Here is a 14,876-nt window from a genome sequence, read left to right on the forward strand (position 1 = left end):
TATTTACTTATACATATTATAAAAGGAAAGTTTGTGAAAAAGTTAAAACTTATGGATTGCATCGACTAATTATGAAGTCAGAAATTTCTGGTCAAAAAATATGTATAAAGTTTGAGTTCTGTTATTTACACAATACTTGGATCAGGCACACCAAGTACCTTATTAATTAAGGATTTAGAGGTGACATTGTTGGATTATGACTCATCGAAATCAGCATGCAACTCCACTTTGTTATCCAGGCGCTCTAAAATAATATTATACTAACTTTTTATCTTTAGCAGTTCTCTGTAGTGCTAGAGTTTTTAATACCTTATCCTGCTTGCAAACAATTATGCTTAAAAAAAAAAAAAAAGAATCTCAGCCTAAAAAGGTTTGCAAATGCTTTAACCACTTGTCTACCGCCATATGTTCCTGAACTGCAAACTCTGTGGCACCTTTATTTCTGCAGTGCTCTTTATAAAACGACACTTTGCCTGAACTAAAACCCCTTTCACACTTGGCACTTTGCAAGCGCCATAGTGTTAAAAATAGTGCCTGCAAAGAGCCCTGAAACAGCTGCTGCTGTGTGTCCAGTGTGAAAGCCCGAGGGCTTTCACACTGGAGTGGTGTGCTTGCAGGACGTTAAAAAAAACTTCTGCAAGCAGCATCTTTGGAGTGGTGAACCGCTCCTAAACCGCTCCTACCCAACCCTTTTTTGGCCACTAGCGGGGGTTAAAAATGCCCGCTAGTGGGCGAATAGCGATGGTAAAGCGGCGCTAAAAATATCGTACTTTTACCGCAAGAGCCTGCACCATCCCAGTGTGAAAGGGGCCTAAGAGAAAAGGGCAGTGAAGCCCTGCAGCTTCAAAACTGCCATCCCACTGCACATGCGCAAGCAGCGCTGTGCTTTGTGAATGGTCCTGCAGTCTTCTGGAACATGCAATGTGTCCCAGAAGGCTGCTGATGAAGGGGCGGGGTGAACTTCCACAGTGGGTGAAAATAGGAGCAGGTACTTGTCAAAACCGTGGACCTGCTCTTCCCCATCATGCTGTTTACATCTGACAGCCCACACCTTCCTCTCACAAGGGAGGAAGGAGGAACTAAGGAACAACCATTCCTTAGATCCAGAATGCTGTCAGAAGCAGATTCAGGGTAGGGGGCTTGTGAATGTGGGATATTTTTTTTAAGCCTTTCACCTTCCTCTCCTATCCTGTTCATTTGATCTCCATCTCTGTATATTAACCCCTTCACCAACCCTTATCCTACACATCCACAAATTAACTCCCTCATCTTCATCCTCCCTCTGTATATGTTCCGCACATTAAAGCGGTTGTAAAGATAGAAGGTTTTTATACCTAGTCGGGGGACCCGAGAAGAGGAGGCTCAGGGCAGCTTTGTGAAAAACCATTGCACAGAAAAAGGTAAGTATGTTTGTTAATGTAATAAAAAAAATTAGGCTTTATTACTATCAATTTAAATCAATTATATATCTTACCTACGGACTTAAAAACTGTTGTTTTCCCTGCAAGGACGGGTTTGGTTCCTTTCAGTATTTCGCCAATTTCAGCGTAAATAGATGCCTAAAATAAATACAAGAAAAACATAGTTAGGGAATGGTGGGCCCTGCATCATTCTATAGGACAAGGATATTACTATGAAAAGTTTACTTTACTTTTGGGCAATTGCATTTGCTTTCAATCAACTACTTTTTTCATACATCTATACAAGGACATAGAGACGATATTTCTGCAGCCCTTTTTTTTTTATTTTTCACAACAGTTTATTGAGTCACTGAGTGAGAGAGTAATGGCCAGAGCTGATTATCAGTTAGGGAGGGACAGTTCTAAGCAGACCTACTTTTTTCTATTTCCATTTTCATGTAGGGAATTGACCATAGATATACATATAAATTCACCCCCAGGGTGAATTTTTGTATATTTGTTATATTTAGGGATGGAGGTGTGTCACTGGTGACACCAGACCTTTCCTTTTGTTTGCATTGTTTACTCCCACTGACACCAGAGCATCTTCCACTCCTACTGGCCACAGTCTTGCCCCATAAAATCTGAAGAACAATAAACTGGTCTATTGTTTTGAAAGCTTGGAGACCCCTGCAGTACATTATAGAGATTTCACAAGGGTTGTTGGGTTTTCTCCCTCCTGCCGTGACAGAGTTTGGATCCATCAACTAGCAGCTAAACCCCAGCACTGCATAGTTTGAATTGGCTCTGACAGTCAAAGACCATAAAAGCAAGTATAGGAGGATCAGGGGTTGAGTTTAAAAAGACTGACTAGGCATTGTGACAGAACCGCCCCGATGAAAGGTCGGGAGGTATGAGTATGCAGTGATGTTTAGAACGTCTCCACAGTCTCCATATTGTTATCACTTATACTTCCTAATCCTCATTAAAGCGGTAGTAAACCCGCAAATTATTATTATTTTTTGAAACCTGCAAAGCAAAAGGCATAATGAGCTAGTATGCACCGCATACTAGCTCATTATGAAATACTTACCTTAGAATGAGGCCCCGACATCTGGCCCGATCCACGCCGAGGGAGCCGACATGCTCCCTCGGCGTCTCTTCCGGGTATCGCGGCTCCGGCGCTGTGAGTGGCGGGAGATTTCAGTCCGGCCGGACGAGCGCTGCCGGATTTTCACGGCGAGAACCCCCTTGTGCGCATGCGCCACTGCAGTGCGGCGCATACCGAGGGGAATATCTCCTAAACCGTACAGGTTTAGGAGATATTTTTTTTACCTACAGGTAAGCCTTATTATAGGCTTTCCTGTAGGTAAAAGTTAAAAAATTGACCATACAACCACTTTAAATAAAAATTCTAGTCAATATACTGTATAAATCAACCTCAGGTCACATTGTGTGAAGTCATATGCATTGGTTATTCGTCTACACTAAAATTTGCATGAATGCACTGGTCCCTTAAAGCAGAGTTCCATCCTGGGTAAAAAAAAAAAAATGTAAAAGACTTTTAATATAAAAAGGACACTTACCTGTCCAGAGAGCCTGCGATGTTGCCACCCAAAGCAGACCAGTCCATGGGCTCTGGGCGCAGGCATTCTTACTAAGGGAAACAGGAAGTGAAGCATTGCGGCCCGCTTCCTACTGCGCATGTGCGAGAAGCGCTGTGCTTTCTGAATGGTCCTGCTGTCTTCTGGGACCTGTGTGTCTCCCAGAAGGCAGTGGGGAGGGGAGTTGGAGGGGCCGAAAATACTTTGGGTGTAACTCCGCTTTAACTGTTGACAGTGAAGGGTTTGTTGATATATAGAATTGCATTGTGTAAAATTTGTGTTGTTTTTTTTCTTGATCTTGATTTTGTTCACCAAGATTGATTTTTTGTTTACTTGGTCCCCCCCTTCTTTAACTGTAGCCTGATAATCTAAACACTGCTAAACATGGGAAATACACCTACAGAAATATAAAATGTGTTTCCAAGACTAAAGCATATGAAACTGGAAGCACTTTTACGATACCCTAGGCTTTGTTTAAATATAATATGATTATGTTAATATTTTTCATTAAATATTCTTCACAATAAAGGCCAAATCTGAATTTAAAAGCAGTATTAGCATAACAGGAGTTTCTGTGAATGTGTAAATTTACACACATTTCCATAGAATTTAACTAGGTAATATATTTATGCAGTATTGATCCCGGAGGTAACACTATAACGCTGATTTACTAGTCATGTTTATATCAAAGGGTTCGATCTTATATGGTCCCAACATTGCCTTGCCACACTGCCAGTTTTACGTATATGTAAATGATGACTGGCCTGGAGATAAAAAGGCTGCTAGGATAAGGTTCAGAAACGACTGCTATAAAACTGGCAAAATTGTTTATATGAAAATCACTGGCACACCTTTGCAGGATGCACACAGTTAAAGCTAAACCCAAACTTTCTTTTCACTAGAAGTGAACGGAATGATCAGTCCCAGCATAGATCATACCTCTGTACCATGTTGCTCTTTTTTCTGCTAATCCTCCGATATTCTGGGTTTAGTGTTGGCTTTGTACCATGTGACACTCTGTATAGTCTAATGTAGTACGAGTCTCTTCCACAGCCACTACCTGCAGCATCTCTAGCCTAAGACCCCCTTTACACTGATGCGGTTTTCAGCCTTTTTAGCTCTAGAAATAGCGAATGAAAACCGCCTCCCATTCATGTCAGTGTATCTTTTCACACTAGGGAGGTCCACACTGGCAGATGCAATAAGAAATGTACATCGAGGTGATTGGTTACGCAATTTCAACATTTCTGGTCCCTCTGGTTGTTCATTGCTGGTGGTGGAATGCACGCCAATCACCACGCTGAACAATGGGCTTTCCACATGATCTGACACACTGATCAGCCTCAGTGCTGGGAGAAGGTACTTTTAAATGAAAGGAGCTATTTGGCTTTTTGTTTTTAACTTTTAAAAAAATAAAATAAATGGGATTACACTATTTTAGTTCCTTTTTTGTCCTTCATATATATCCTACCCGGTATCCACATTGGGGGAGAGGAAAGGTTCCTTGCACGGTTTCGATCTAATTGCAGCAAGCAATATCTTGCTAAGGCTCAATTGATCTTTTTTTAATTAACAAGATCAACACCATCTGGTAAGCAGACATCCACTTACAGAGCACTTTGGGTGACAACATAGTCGGTGAAGGCGGTTCATCTCAACAGTGGAAGAACGAGTTTTTTGTGTGTTTTACATTGGACATTCTGTTCTTATTTTTTATTTTTCAGCACATGTTGTGAAGATATGGTTGATGATTGCAATATTGCATACAAGGCACTAATTGTACACGTTTTATATATAGGTGTTTGTATACAATTTTTAATAGTGGCACCGTATATATTTAGGTTTACTTATATATGGTTATGTATATATGTACATTCACAATTTAAGATTTTGTTAGTCATATAGCGCCCCCTATCACCTTTTTTCCAAATTTGCACTAGAGGCATTATACCTAGTTTGGGGTTAGCAGTTTTAATTATATTATTTAATATAGATTCATAGTTTAGATTTTTGCCACGAGGTAATAATCATTTTATCTCTTGAGCACAAACAGAATTTGACATCCGGAAGGAGGCCGTAGTAATGTAGCAGATAGGCACACACAAGCTGCACAGACCACAACCAAGTAGTGCAAAGCAACCTCTAAGACCAACCCGAAGGCACTCGCCACAAAAAATAGGATTTTTTGTACTCACAGTAAAATCCCTTTCTCTGTAATTCACCGACCGACACAGCTCCTCTCTGTAACAAAATGGGTTGTTAGTCCTATCACTGGAGATTACTAGGCAAATTTGTAATGCAACACTTCAGAACTTTTAGTTCCGCCCAGGGGGCGGTCCCTAGGCTACAATTCCCACAGTCTGCCCTAGAAGCCTCAGTACGTCAACAAACAGTATAACGTAAAGAGAAAAAAAGGAGGGGTGGGTACTGTGTCGGTGGGTGAATTACAGAGAAAAGGATTTTACGGCGAGTACAAAAAATCCTAATTTTCTCTTATATTCATCGACCGACACAGCTCCTCTCTGTAACAAAATGGGATGTCCCCAAGCAGTGCCAAACGAGGGGTGGGAAAAACAGCATAAAAAATTCATCCACCATGGCAAGTGGGACTAGTGAAACTAAACCCACAAAAAAGAGCAGTGCGTGGAAAAACCACCACCATAACCGGGTATCCTCAACAGGAGTGATCCCCAAGACTGCAACCAACTGCGGAAGTAATGCAACAGTGCATTAACATAACCATACAGGAAAAAATATTGATTGCATATTCAATTGCAACTACATGGCCGCCTGCAAAACTTTGCGGCCAAAACAGGCACCCGCCAATGCACTGATGTCTACCTTGTAGAACTTGGTAAACATATGGACAGATGACCAGGTCGCTGCCTGAGTGACCGACGATTGGTGTCGAAAGGCCCAAGACATTCCGATTGCGCTTGTGGAGTGGGCTGTGAACGGAAAGGGGGGCACCTGCCCCTTCAAGGCGTAGGCTTGTACTAAAATCTGTCTGATCCACCTGGAAATGGTGGCTGACGAGACCGGCATGTCCTTCTTTGGACCAGCCACCGAAACAAACAGTGAGTCTGACTTCTGAAAGGGAACCGTGGCAGCCAAATACACCTTCAGGGCCCTAACCATGTCCAGAGCATGAAGGGCCACCTCCTTGGGGTGCTTCGGCTTCAGACACAGCGATGGTAATACAATGTCCTCATTGATATGAAAAGCAGAGACCCCCTGTGGTAGAAAGGATGGTTGCGGCCGCACCACCTTATCCCTGTGGCTAACCAGATAGGGTGACTTGAAAGACAAGGCCGCCATTTCCGAAACCCTCCTGGCCAATGTGATGGCCACTAGAAAGAGCACTTTCTGGGAAAGAGTCAAAAGGGGAATCTCCCTGACATTCTCAAATGGCGCTTTCTGAAGCGCTGACAACACCAGGTTCAAATCCCATGGAGGTAACGGTGGACGCAACGGAGGGACTACGTGTCGTACCCCCTAAACAAAGGTACTCACTAAGGAGTGCACTGCCAGGGGTCATTGAAAAAAAGACAGCTAAGGCTGAGATTTGCCCTTTGATGGTGCTTAATGCCAATCTCTGGTTCACTCCCTGCTGGAGAAACAGCAGGCTCCTAGATATGGAAAAGGATCGCGGATGCCATCCTTTCTCCTCACACATGGAGATGTAGGCTTTCCAGGTCTGATGGTATATCTTCCGAGAAGAAGATTTCTGTGCCCTCAACATAGTTGGAATCACCGAGTCCGACAGACCCCGGTTCCTCAACACCTGGCTCTCAATAGCCATGCCGTTAAAGCCAGCGATGGTAAAGCAGGATGGAAAATTGGACCTTGAGCTAGCAGGTCCTCTCGCAACAGCAGTCGCCAGGGAGCGTCTGCCACCAGACACACCAGGTCTGCGTACCAGGGACGCTGAGGCCAATCTGGGGCAACCAGTATTACTGGGATCCCCTCGGCTTCCACTCTGCGAAGCAGATGTGGCAACAGTTTCAGTGGAGGACCGGCGTAGATCCGCTGGCACTGATCCCACGGAGCCACCATCGCGTCCGATGCGTCTGCCCACGGATCTCTTTTCCTGGACACAAATCTTGGCACTTTTCAATTGAGACGGCAGGCCAGTAGATCCACATCTGGTGTTCTCCACTTCAGGCACAGCAGCCTGAATGTCTCCGGATGCAATGCCCATTCTCCTGGGTCCAGCATCTGTCGACCCAGATAGTCCGCCTGCCAGTTCTCCACTACCGGGATGTAAATGGCCGACAGGGCAGGTACGTGTCGCTCGGCCCACCGAAGTATGTGAGCGACCTCCCGAGCAGCAGCTGCACTTCTTGTTCCCCCTTGGTGATTTACGTATGCCCCAGTCGTGGCGTTGTCCGACTGTATCCTGATCGGACGCCCTTGAAGACACACTGACCATGTGTGGAGACACAGCCTGATCGCTCTCAATTTAAGCAGATTGATCGGCAACTCGGATTCTTTTGTCAACCAGAGGCCCTGAGCCAACTGAACCCCCATCACTCCACCCCAGCAGGATAGACTGGCGTCCGTAGTGATCACCGTCCATTTCAGAGGAAGGAACGATTTTCCGGACTGAATCACCGGGGACCTCAATCACCAGATCAGGGAGTCCCTGACTGGCTGGCTCACCTGGATCTGTCGATCTAGGGACAACTGAGATTTGTCCCATTTTAACAAGATCTCTTTCTGCAGCACTCTGGTGTGGAACTGGGTGTAGGGTACTGCCTCGAAGGAGGCCACCATGAGTCCCAGTACTCGCTTGCAAAACCGGAGCGATGACCACTTGCGGTTCATCATCAGTAGTTTGACCGTGGGTCTGAGAGTCTGCAATTTGTCTGAAGGGAGAAAAACATCTAGCTTCCCTGGAGTCCAAAAGCAAACCTAGGTACTCCAGGCGCTGGGTCGGTACAATCACCGACTTCTTTAGGTTCAGCAGCCATCCAAATTCTTGCAGGGTCTGCATGGCGATCGCCACATCCTTCTCTAATTCTGAGGCGGAAGACGCTCTCAGGAGGAGATTGACTAGGTAGCCCACGATCGTGATCCGACGTTGTCTCAGCAACGTCATTACTGGAGCCAGTACTTTGGTAAAGACTCGGGGGGCTGATGCCAGACCAAAGGGAAGAGCCACAAATTGGTAATGGGCTTCCCCTACTGCAAACCGCAGAAATTTTTGATGCCGAGGCATATGGGTATGTGCAGGTGCGCATCCTGGATGTCTAAGGTGCCAGGGAGTCCTCTTGATGGAGAGCAGCGACTACTGAGCGAACTGATTCCATTCTGAACCTCTGCACTTTTACAAAGTGATTGAGGGCTTTCAAGTCCAAGATCAGACATACCCCTTCCTTCTTGGGAACCACAAACAAATTTGAGCAGAATCCCTGGAAGCGTTCCGATTCCGGAACTGGTACAATCACCCCGCGATTCAGCAAATCCCTTACCGCCCCCAACAGGGCCTCCCAGCGAACCGGGGATACGGGTATGCTGGAGGGGGAAGAATCTGTTTGGCGGCCAAGAGAGAGAGACTATCTTGTTGCCTGTGGAAATCAGATCGCAGATCCATTGGTCGGATAACCGGGAGGACCACCGGGCTTGCAAACTCCCGAAGGCGACCCCCCCACCCGAGACCCCCCCCCCAAACCTTTATTCGCAGGCTTGTTAGGCTTGCGATTCCAGGGACATTTTTGGACTGTCCGTGGGCGTCCTGTCGGGCTGGGGACGTTTCGTCAAAGCTCCGGGGGGACGAAAAAGCTGTTTGTGAGCAGAAAAAGAGGGCCCTTGCCTACGGTGTGGCTCCTTAGCTTTCCTGGCCTGTGGGAGTAGTGTACTCTTACCACCAGTGGCATTTTTAAAAATGTCATCTAACGAGGCTCCAAAAATCCGGTCGCCAAGGAAAGGAAGGTTCGTCAGAGCTTTTTTGGATGCCTGGTCAGCAGACCAGCATTTTATCCAAATCAGGCACCTCAGCACCACAGCTGACACTGAAGCCCTGGATAACAGAGGGAGAGTATCCAGGGGCGCGTCACAGACGTACTTAAGACCTTGCACTAGTTGGTCTGCTAGTTCCACGCAGACAGGGGAATCCTGTTGCTCTCCCAATTCGCGGTGCAAAAGTTTTGCCCACTCAGTGTCTGCGACACCAGTGCGGATGCCAGTATAGATCGCACGGCTGACCCCACAACCGTAAACAAAGAACGAGCCACCGCCACGACCTTCCTGACCGTGGGATCCTTGAATGCAGGAGTCCCCTCAACCAGGATCGTGGTTACTTTATTTAACCTGGATACTGGGGGGTCCACGACCGGAGTTGCCGATCGTTTCTTGAGAAGGCTTTCCTCAAAGGGTTAAGGCACCGCCATGTATTTGGGGACCGAAAAGGTCCGTTGCGGGCGACCCCATTCCTTGTAAATGAACTTGTCAAAATAAGTCAGATACGGGAATACCTTAGGTGAACGTGCTGGCTTGTGGGACCCAAAAGGGACCGGTACATCAGCAGATGGGATCCGCTGGCTCCTGAATCTTCAGGGTATCACGCACAGCTGTGATAAGTGCTCCAACAAGCGCTTTGTCACGCACGGACCCGGACGAGGGACTCATCCTCACTGTCCGAATGGTCCTGGTCAGCGTCATCTGACAAGACAGAGCAGGGGTCACCGGCCTCAGCAGGACCAGAGTCTGCGTCAGACTCAGGGGGGGGGGGGCAGGGGCTGCTTTTTAGCACCTTTCTTCCCACACACCCCTCTATCTTTTGCAACGAACGAATTGATCTGAAACACGTGTCCAGATTACACAGAAAGCCTCCCAGCGCTCTGTGATGACAAAACAGGAAGCTGAGGGCACAGGAGCTGCTGCTAGAGCACAAAAAAAATGTGGTCCGACTTCAAGAAAATGGCCGCCAGTGTTCTGAATAGGGAATCACCGGGAAAATGGTCGCTTGAAGCCCAGAAGCATGCTGTCCCTTGCCCACGCTGAAAATGGCTGACAGCCAGCGCCATGAGAGGCAGAAAGAAAACATGTGGCAGACACAGCGCTGCACCAACACAGGAGCAAACTTCACAGGCACCCTCCGGGATTAATCACTCGGGACCCAGGCACCCCAGCACAGCCAGAACCCAGGTGAGAGCCCAGGGCACACACACACTGCTCAGTATCCATGCACAGCCCCCCCCCCGGTGAGGAGGGGAAAGGAGGGGAGTTAGGGACAGGGGAGAGAAGGGAGGGGGGTGAGGGGGCCCCTGAATCGACCTCCCAGGGAATGCCCAGCTGCTCAACCCTGCCGAGACAGGGAGAGCTGTACTTACCAGTCCTGAAGAGCTGGGAGACATTCCATTGTAGCCAACTCCTGATCAGTACAGGGAAGTCTACTGGCCTGGCATACTGTGAGGCAGACATCAGTAGCCCGGTCATATGTATGCCCCGGAGCGCAAAGCTCACCAACCACCTCTGGAGCTGAGGTATGTCATGGCCTGCCGAGCCGTAGCTGCAACCTGCACACGCTCGATGGCCGGACTAGGGAGACTACAAGGATAAGTGAACCAGCCTGTCACCGAGCCGGCTGTTGATAGAAGATCACAGGATTATTCATCTTGCGCAAAAAAGCCAAGCTTCAGCATCAAAAAAAAACACGGACCTATGGGCCCGCAGGGTTCCTAGGTGTATCTCCTTCACTAGGCAAAATAAAACTGAGGCTGCTAGGGCAGACTGTGGGGATTGTAGCCTAGGGACCACCCCCTGGGCTGAACTAAAAGTCCTGAAGTGTTGTATTACAACTTTGCCTAGTAATCTCCAGTGATAGGGCTAACAACCCAATTTGTTACAGAGAGGAGCGGTGTCGGTCTGTGAATAAAAAAAAAAAAAAAGATCATTTGCATCCCCCACTGCAAAGAAAAGTAATCGCTGATGTCCCTCGTAAATGGGAATGTGCAGGTATGCATCCGTGATGTCTATGGATGCCAGAAAAACCCTTGATGAAGAGAAGCCACTCCTGAATGGATGGTTTCCATCTTGAACTTCAGCACCCGCACAAAGCAATTCAAGGCCATGGAGGTAAAAAATAAAAATAAAATAATAATCAGATGAACCCTGTCCTTTGGAACCCTAAACAAATTGGAGTAAAACCCCTGGAACCATTCTGGGTCGGGCAGAGGGACTATTGCTCCCTATTGCAGCAGATCCTGTAGCGCCCTGCACTAGGCCTGAAGCCGCAATGGCGGAAGGCAAAGACTAGAGGGAAAATTACACCTGTATTCAAGAAAAAAAAATTCTATGTGGTCACCGGCACAACCAGTTTGCAGACATGACATGCCTGGAATGAGGGTTGTCTACGGGACCACAAACTAGCTGTATGGGATTACCTTGGTTGGAGTCCATAGTAAAGAGATGTATGCTCACCCTTGCAAATGCACACAGCCCAAGGTAAAAAGCTACCTGGGCTGTGAATTTGTGCACGGGGGTTTGACAGGAATTTACCAAAGGATTGTCCAGATAAGCCATAGTCAGGGATTCCAGAAGTCAGAGTTAACAATGAACAGAGCCAGGGTCAGAAGCCGGGGGCAGTTTTGGAACACTGCAACTTGAAAACAAGAACATAGGAACCTCTGGCAATACAAGAGACAATGAATTGACTAAGCCCTCAGAGTGAGGCAGTGTATTATATCCAGCTGATTAGATAAACTTCCTCAGCTGAACCAGGGAGTGACAGGTACTAATTCCAAAAGCAAGATCCAGAGTATAGGCCTCAGTACTTCATGCAGAACTAGGCATAGCTGGAATGCAGGCTGAATAATGAACCAAGGTGTGACTCATAGGCAAACCAACAGGAGCAGTAAACAGAAAGTCATGGCTTCAATACCTCCTTGAGCCACTTAGGGCGTGACCATGCCTGGCAATCGGCACGGCACAAAACGGGACACTAGCAAAGAAACCCCCACCCTGGAAATTGGTGTGGACAAACTGCCATATTAAAGCAGATTTTACCACAGGCTTGGTAGACTTGTGTCCAGGAGCACTGAGCACCACCCGCAGGGGTCTTGAACAGCATTGAGCTTACATCAGAGGAGCCAGGAGAATGAAAAAGGCTTAAGGGCAGCAAAGGAAGTCCTGTACTTTCTTCCACAGACCAAGAAGAAGAATGGATTGTGTGGCAATGTACTCTTGCCTCCCATGAGGTTCTTATTATGTCATTTAAGGTAGTACCAAAGAGACCATCTTACTTGGAAAGGCAGATCCGCTAAGGTTTTTGTTTTTGTTTTTTAGAAGCCTGGTCCAACATTTCGGACAAAGCACCTACAATCCACCTCTAAGACAGAGCTTAGAAATGAGTGGAGCATCCAAGGCCACATCACAAACATACTTTAGGCCCTAAACCAACTGGTCTACCAGATCCACTTGTCTGGTAGACAAACAGAGGCTTACTGAATGAGCCAAGATTCTGCAGCAGGCTTTGGTCAACAAAAGCTGACCCTGCAATGGTAAAGAGCAAGCAACTAATTCTGCCCAGTGGTCTGCAGGGTCCTTAAAGGAGGCAGACCCCTCCAGAAGCATCATGGCTGATTTTTATTCAACCTCAAAATGGGGGGGGGGGGGCACTTCCACAAGCGAGGTCCAATTCATCAGAAGGGCATCTTCAAAAGAGGTAACATACCGCACAGCACTTCAGAACCCCAAAAGCACACGTCAGATCTTCCCAAGCTTTATAAACAAGGCAAAGCTTTAAAACTGGCCTAGCCAGCTTGTGTGTACCAACGGGGACAAGCGCGTCGGCCACCCCAGCAGCATCCTGAATTTTAAGCATTTTTCACAGATATAATCAGTGCGGTCACCAGCGCATTCTCCTGTGTGATTAGAGAGGACTCAACCTTGCTGTCTGAGGAATCCAGGGAGGCACCTTCAGGGTCCTCAAAAAGCAAAAACACACACCCACCCTGCGGCGGTGGAGGGGAGGGGTGAGGTGAGGTGATTACTGCTTTTGCCCAAATGCTACCTTCACCCAGTAGCTAACTATTCCAGGAATCCACCGCCTTCATAATGGGATCAGGAGGGGACACATGCATCTTAAGACTCCATACAGCCCACCCACCAAAAATTAGGACATCCAGGGGGAAAAAAGTTCCTCCCCCCCCCGAAGCCGACTACAGCAGAGAGAAGGTACCCCGGTGAAGACTCGCCAACCAACCAACCACCAGGTGAGCCTGTGGGTGCAGACAGGTCCACTGGGAAGGTCCACTGCAAAATGGCCACTGTATCCCTGTGAAAACGGCCGCCAGCCACAGTAAAACGCATGGCAGCTGCAATGCGACCTTCCGGACTCCCACCATGCACCCATGACAGATCCTCCTCTCCACTGAAGTGGGGGGGCTGTCTGCCAGGGTAACATTGACTCCGGTGCCCAGCCATATGCGTCAGGTAAGAATTTGGAGAAGACCTGGCAAATATGTCAATGTCCAGAACAGCGCCACTAATTTGCGCTTGTGAATTGGCACGCATAGGCAAATATGCATGCATGACAGCGCATGCAAAGCACGATAACTGCCAACATCCAGTTGCCTATAGGACAGCAGTTCCCCTCATCAATTGCTGGATTATCATCAGTCTTTGTATCCTGTGCCTTGTGCTTCTGCTTGATTACCCATTACTGACCCGGTTTTCCCCGACTTGTTTCTGGCTTCTCTTCTAGCTCGGACCCTGGCTTGCTCCATGGACTTGCTCCTCCCTCTGTTCTGGATTAGCATCCTGTGTTTGACCCTAACCACACTTCTACCTCGTCTCCTGATTGACATCCTGTGTTTGACCCTCAACCCTGTCTTTTGACTTCACTTTCTGCGCTACTCATCTGTCAAAATCCACAAGTTCTTCCAGAGAATCATCTGCTGTACCTACTACTCTGCTCTCAGGTGTCCTCTCATCTGGAACCACCAGGCAGCTTCATCGTCAGGTAACCCTTTCTTTGGGCATAGCACCCTCTGTCACCACCTTCAGGGGTACTTTGCACGCCAGTCAGGTACGTGACAATACGCGTCCCTGTGAGACGTCTAACTCGCTGGCCACCCTGTCCAGGATGGGGCTGTTGCGGCCTACCTAGTGAATAGCTAAAAGTCTGTATACATTCGTTGGCCAAACTAGAATGACCACTGGATCTAGATTATCTAGCCCGTCTGTCGACTGAAGATCTCAGCAGGAAAATAAAAAAATAAAAATAGCAGGATAAAAAGAAAAAAGAAGAAAAACTATGGAACCAGAGGTCTCAGAAGGGAGCTAGGTCCTTACTCCTGAAACACTAGGGACAAATATATGGCTTGCCTATAGCAAAGAGGGGTTTATACAAGCTAAGCCTGCACATAGGCAGAGCTATGTTCTTTTTCTGCCTAGTGACCTACTCCTGTAGGTGGCACTATAAACCTAGGGTCAAAAATGAGAAGAGCAATGAACATAGGAATTTGTTTGGACCAAGCTATACCTTATACTAAACTGCCCTGTAAAAAGGAAAGAGGTCTATATTTGCCTATGCTGACAACGCTCAAGTTGGTCAAATTATATCCCTTGTGGCCAGCTTCAGTGAAGAGGAGAGATCGCCAACAACGGCTGCAGTGCCTGGGTGCTGACGTCACCCATAGGCTTACTATGGGGCATCCTTTGTCAGCCTCCTCTACACTGAAGCCAACGTTTGGGGGCCAATCATGTCACCAGTCCGAAGCACCCTCAGAAAAGGTAAGTATAGACATCTTTCCTCTATAGGACAGATAGAATGGGCTTAGAATGGTTTTTTTTTTTTAGTAGGTTTAAGTCTAGTTAGCATTTGACCGGAGTTCCATTTTAGGGAATGGTAAGCTATTTGGACATG

At 47.2% G+C, this 14,876-nt stretch overlaps 1 protein-coding gene across 2 annotated transcripts in view; it reads right to left on the reverse strand.

Annotated features, from left to right (window-relative positions):
- The window catches only part of CRYM (crystallin mu), a 116,734-nt gene that overhangs the window by 36,191 nt on the left and 65,667 nt on the right, over positions 1-14,876 (reverse strand). For both annotated transcript variants that reach the window (XM_077448993.1, XM_077448994.1), the window contains exon 7: positions 1,475-1,559. In XM_077448993.1, coding sequence (XP_077305119.1) covers positions 1,475-1,559 — 85 coding nt within the window. The remainder of the gene's footprint in view (positions 1-1,474; positions 1,560-14,876) is intronic.

The sequence above is a fragment of the Lithobates pipiens genome, unplaced genomic scaffold (assembly GCF_037356315.1).
Source record: "Lithobates pipiens isolate NorthernLeopardFrog02 unplaced genomic scaffold, aLitPip1_a1.2 Scaffold_22, whole genome shotgun sequence".
In the NCBI taxonomy this organism is placed as follows: Eukaryota; Metazoa; Chordata; class Amphibia; order Anura; family Ranidae; genus Lithobates; species Lithobates pipiens.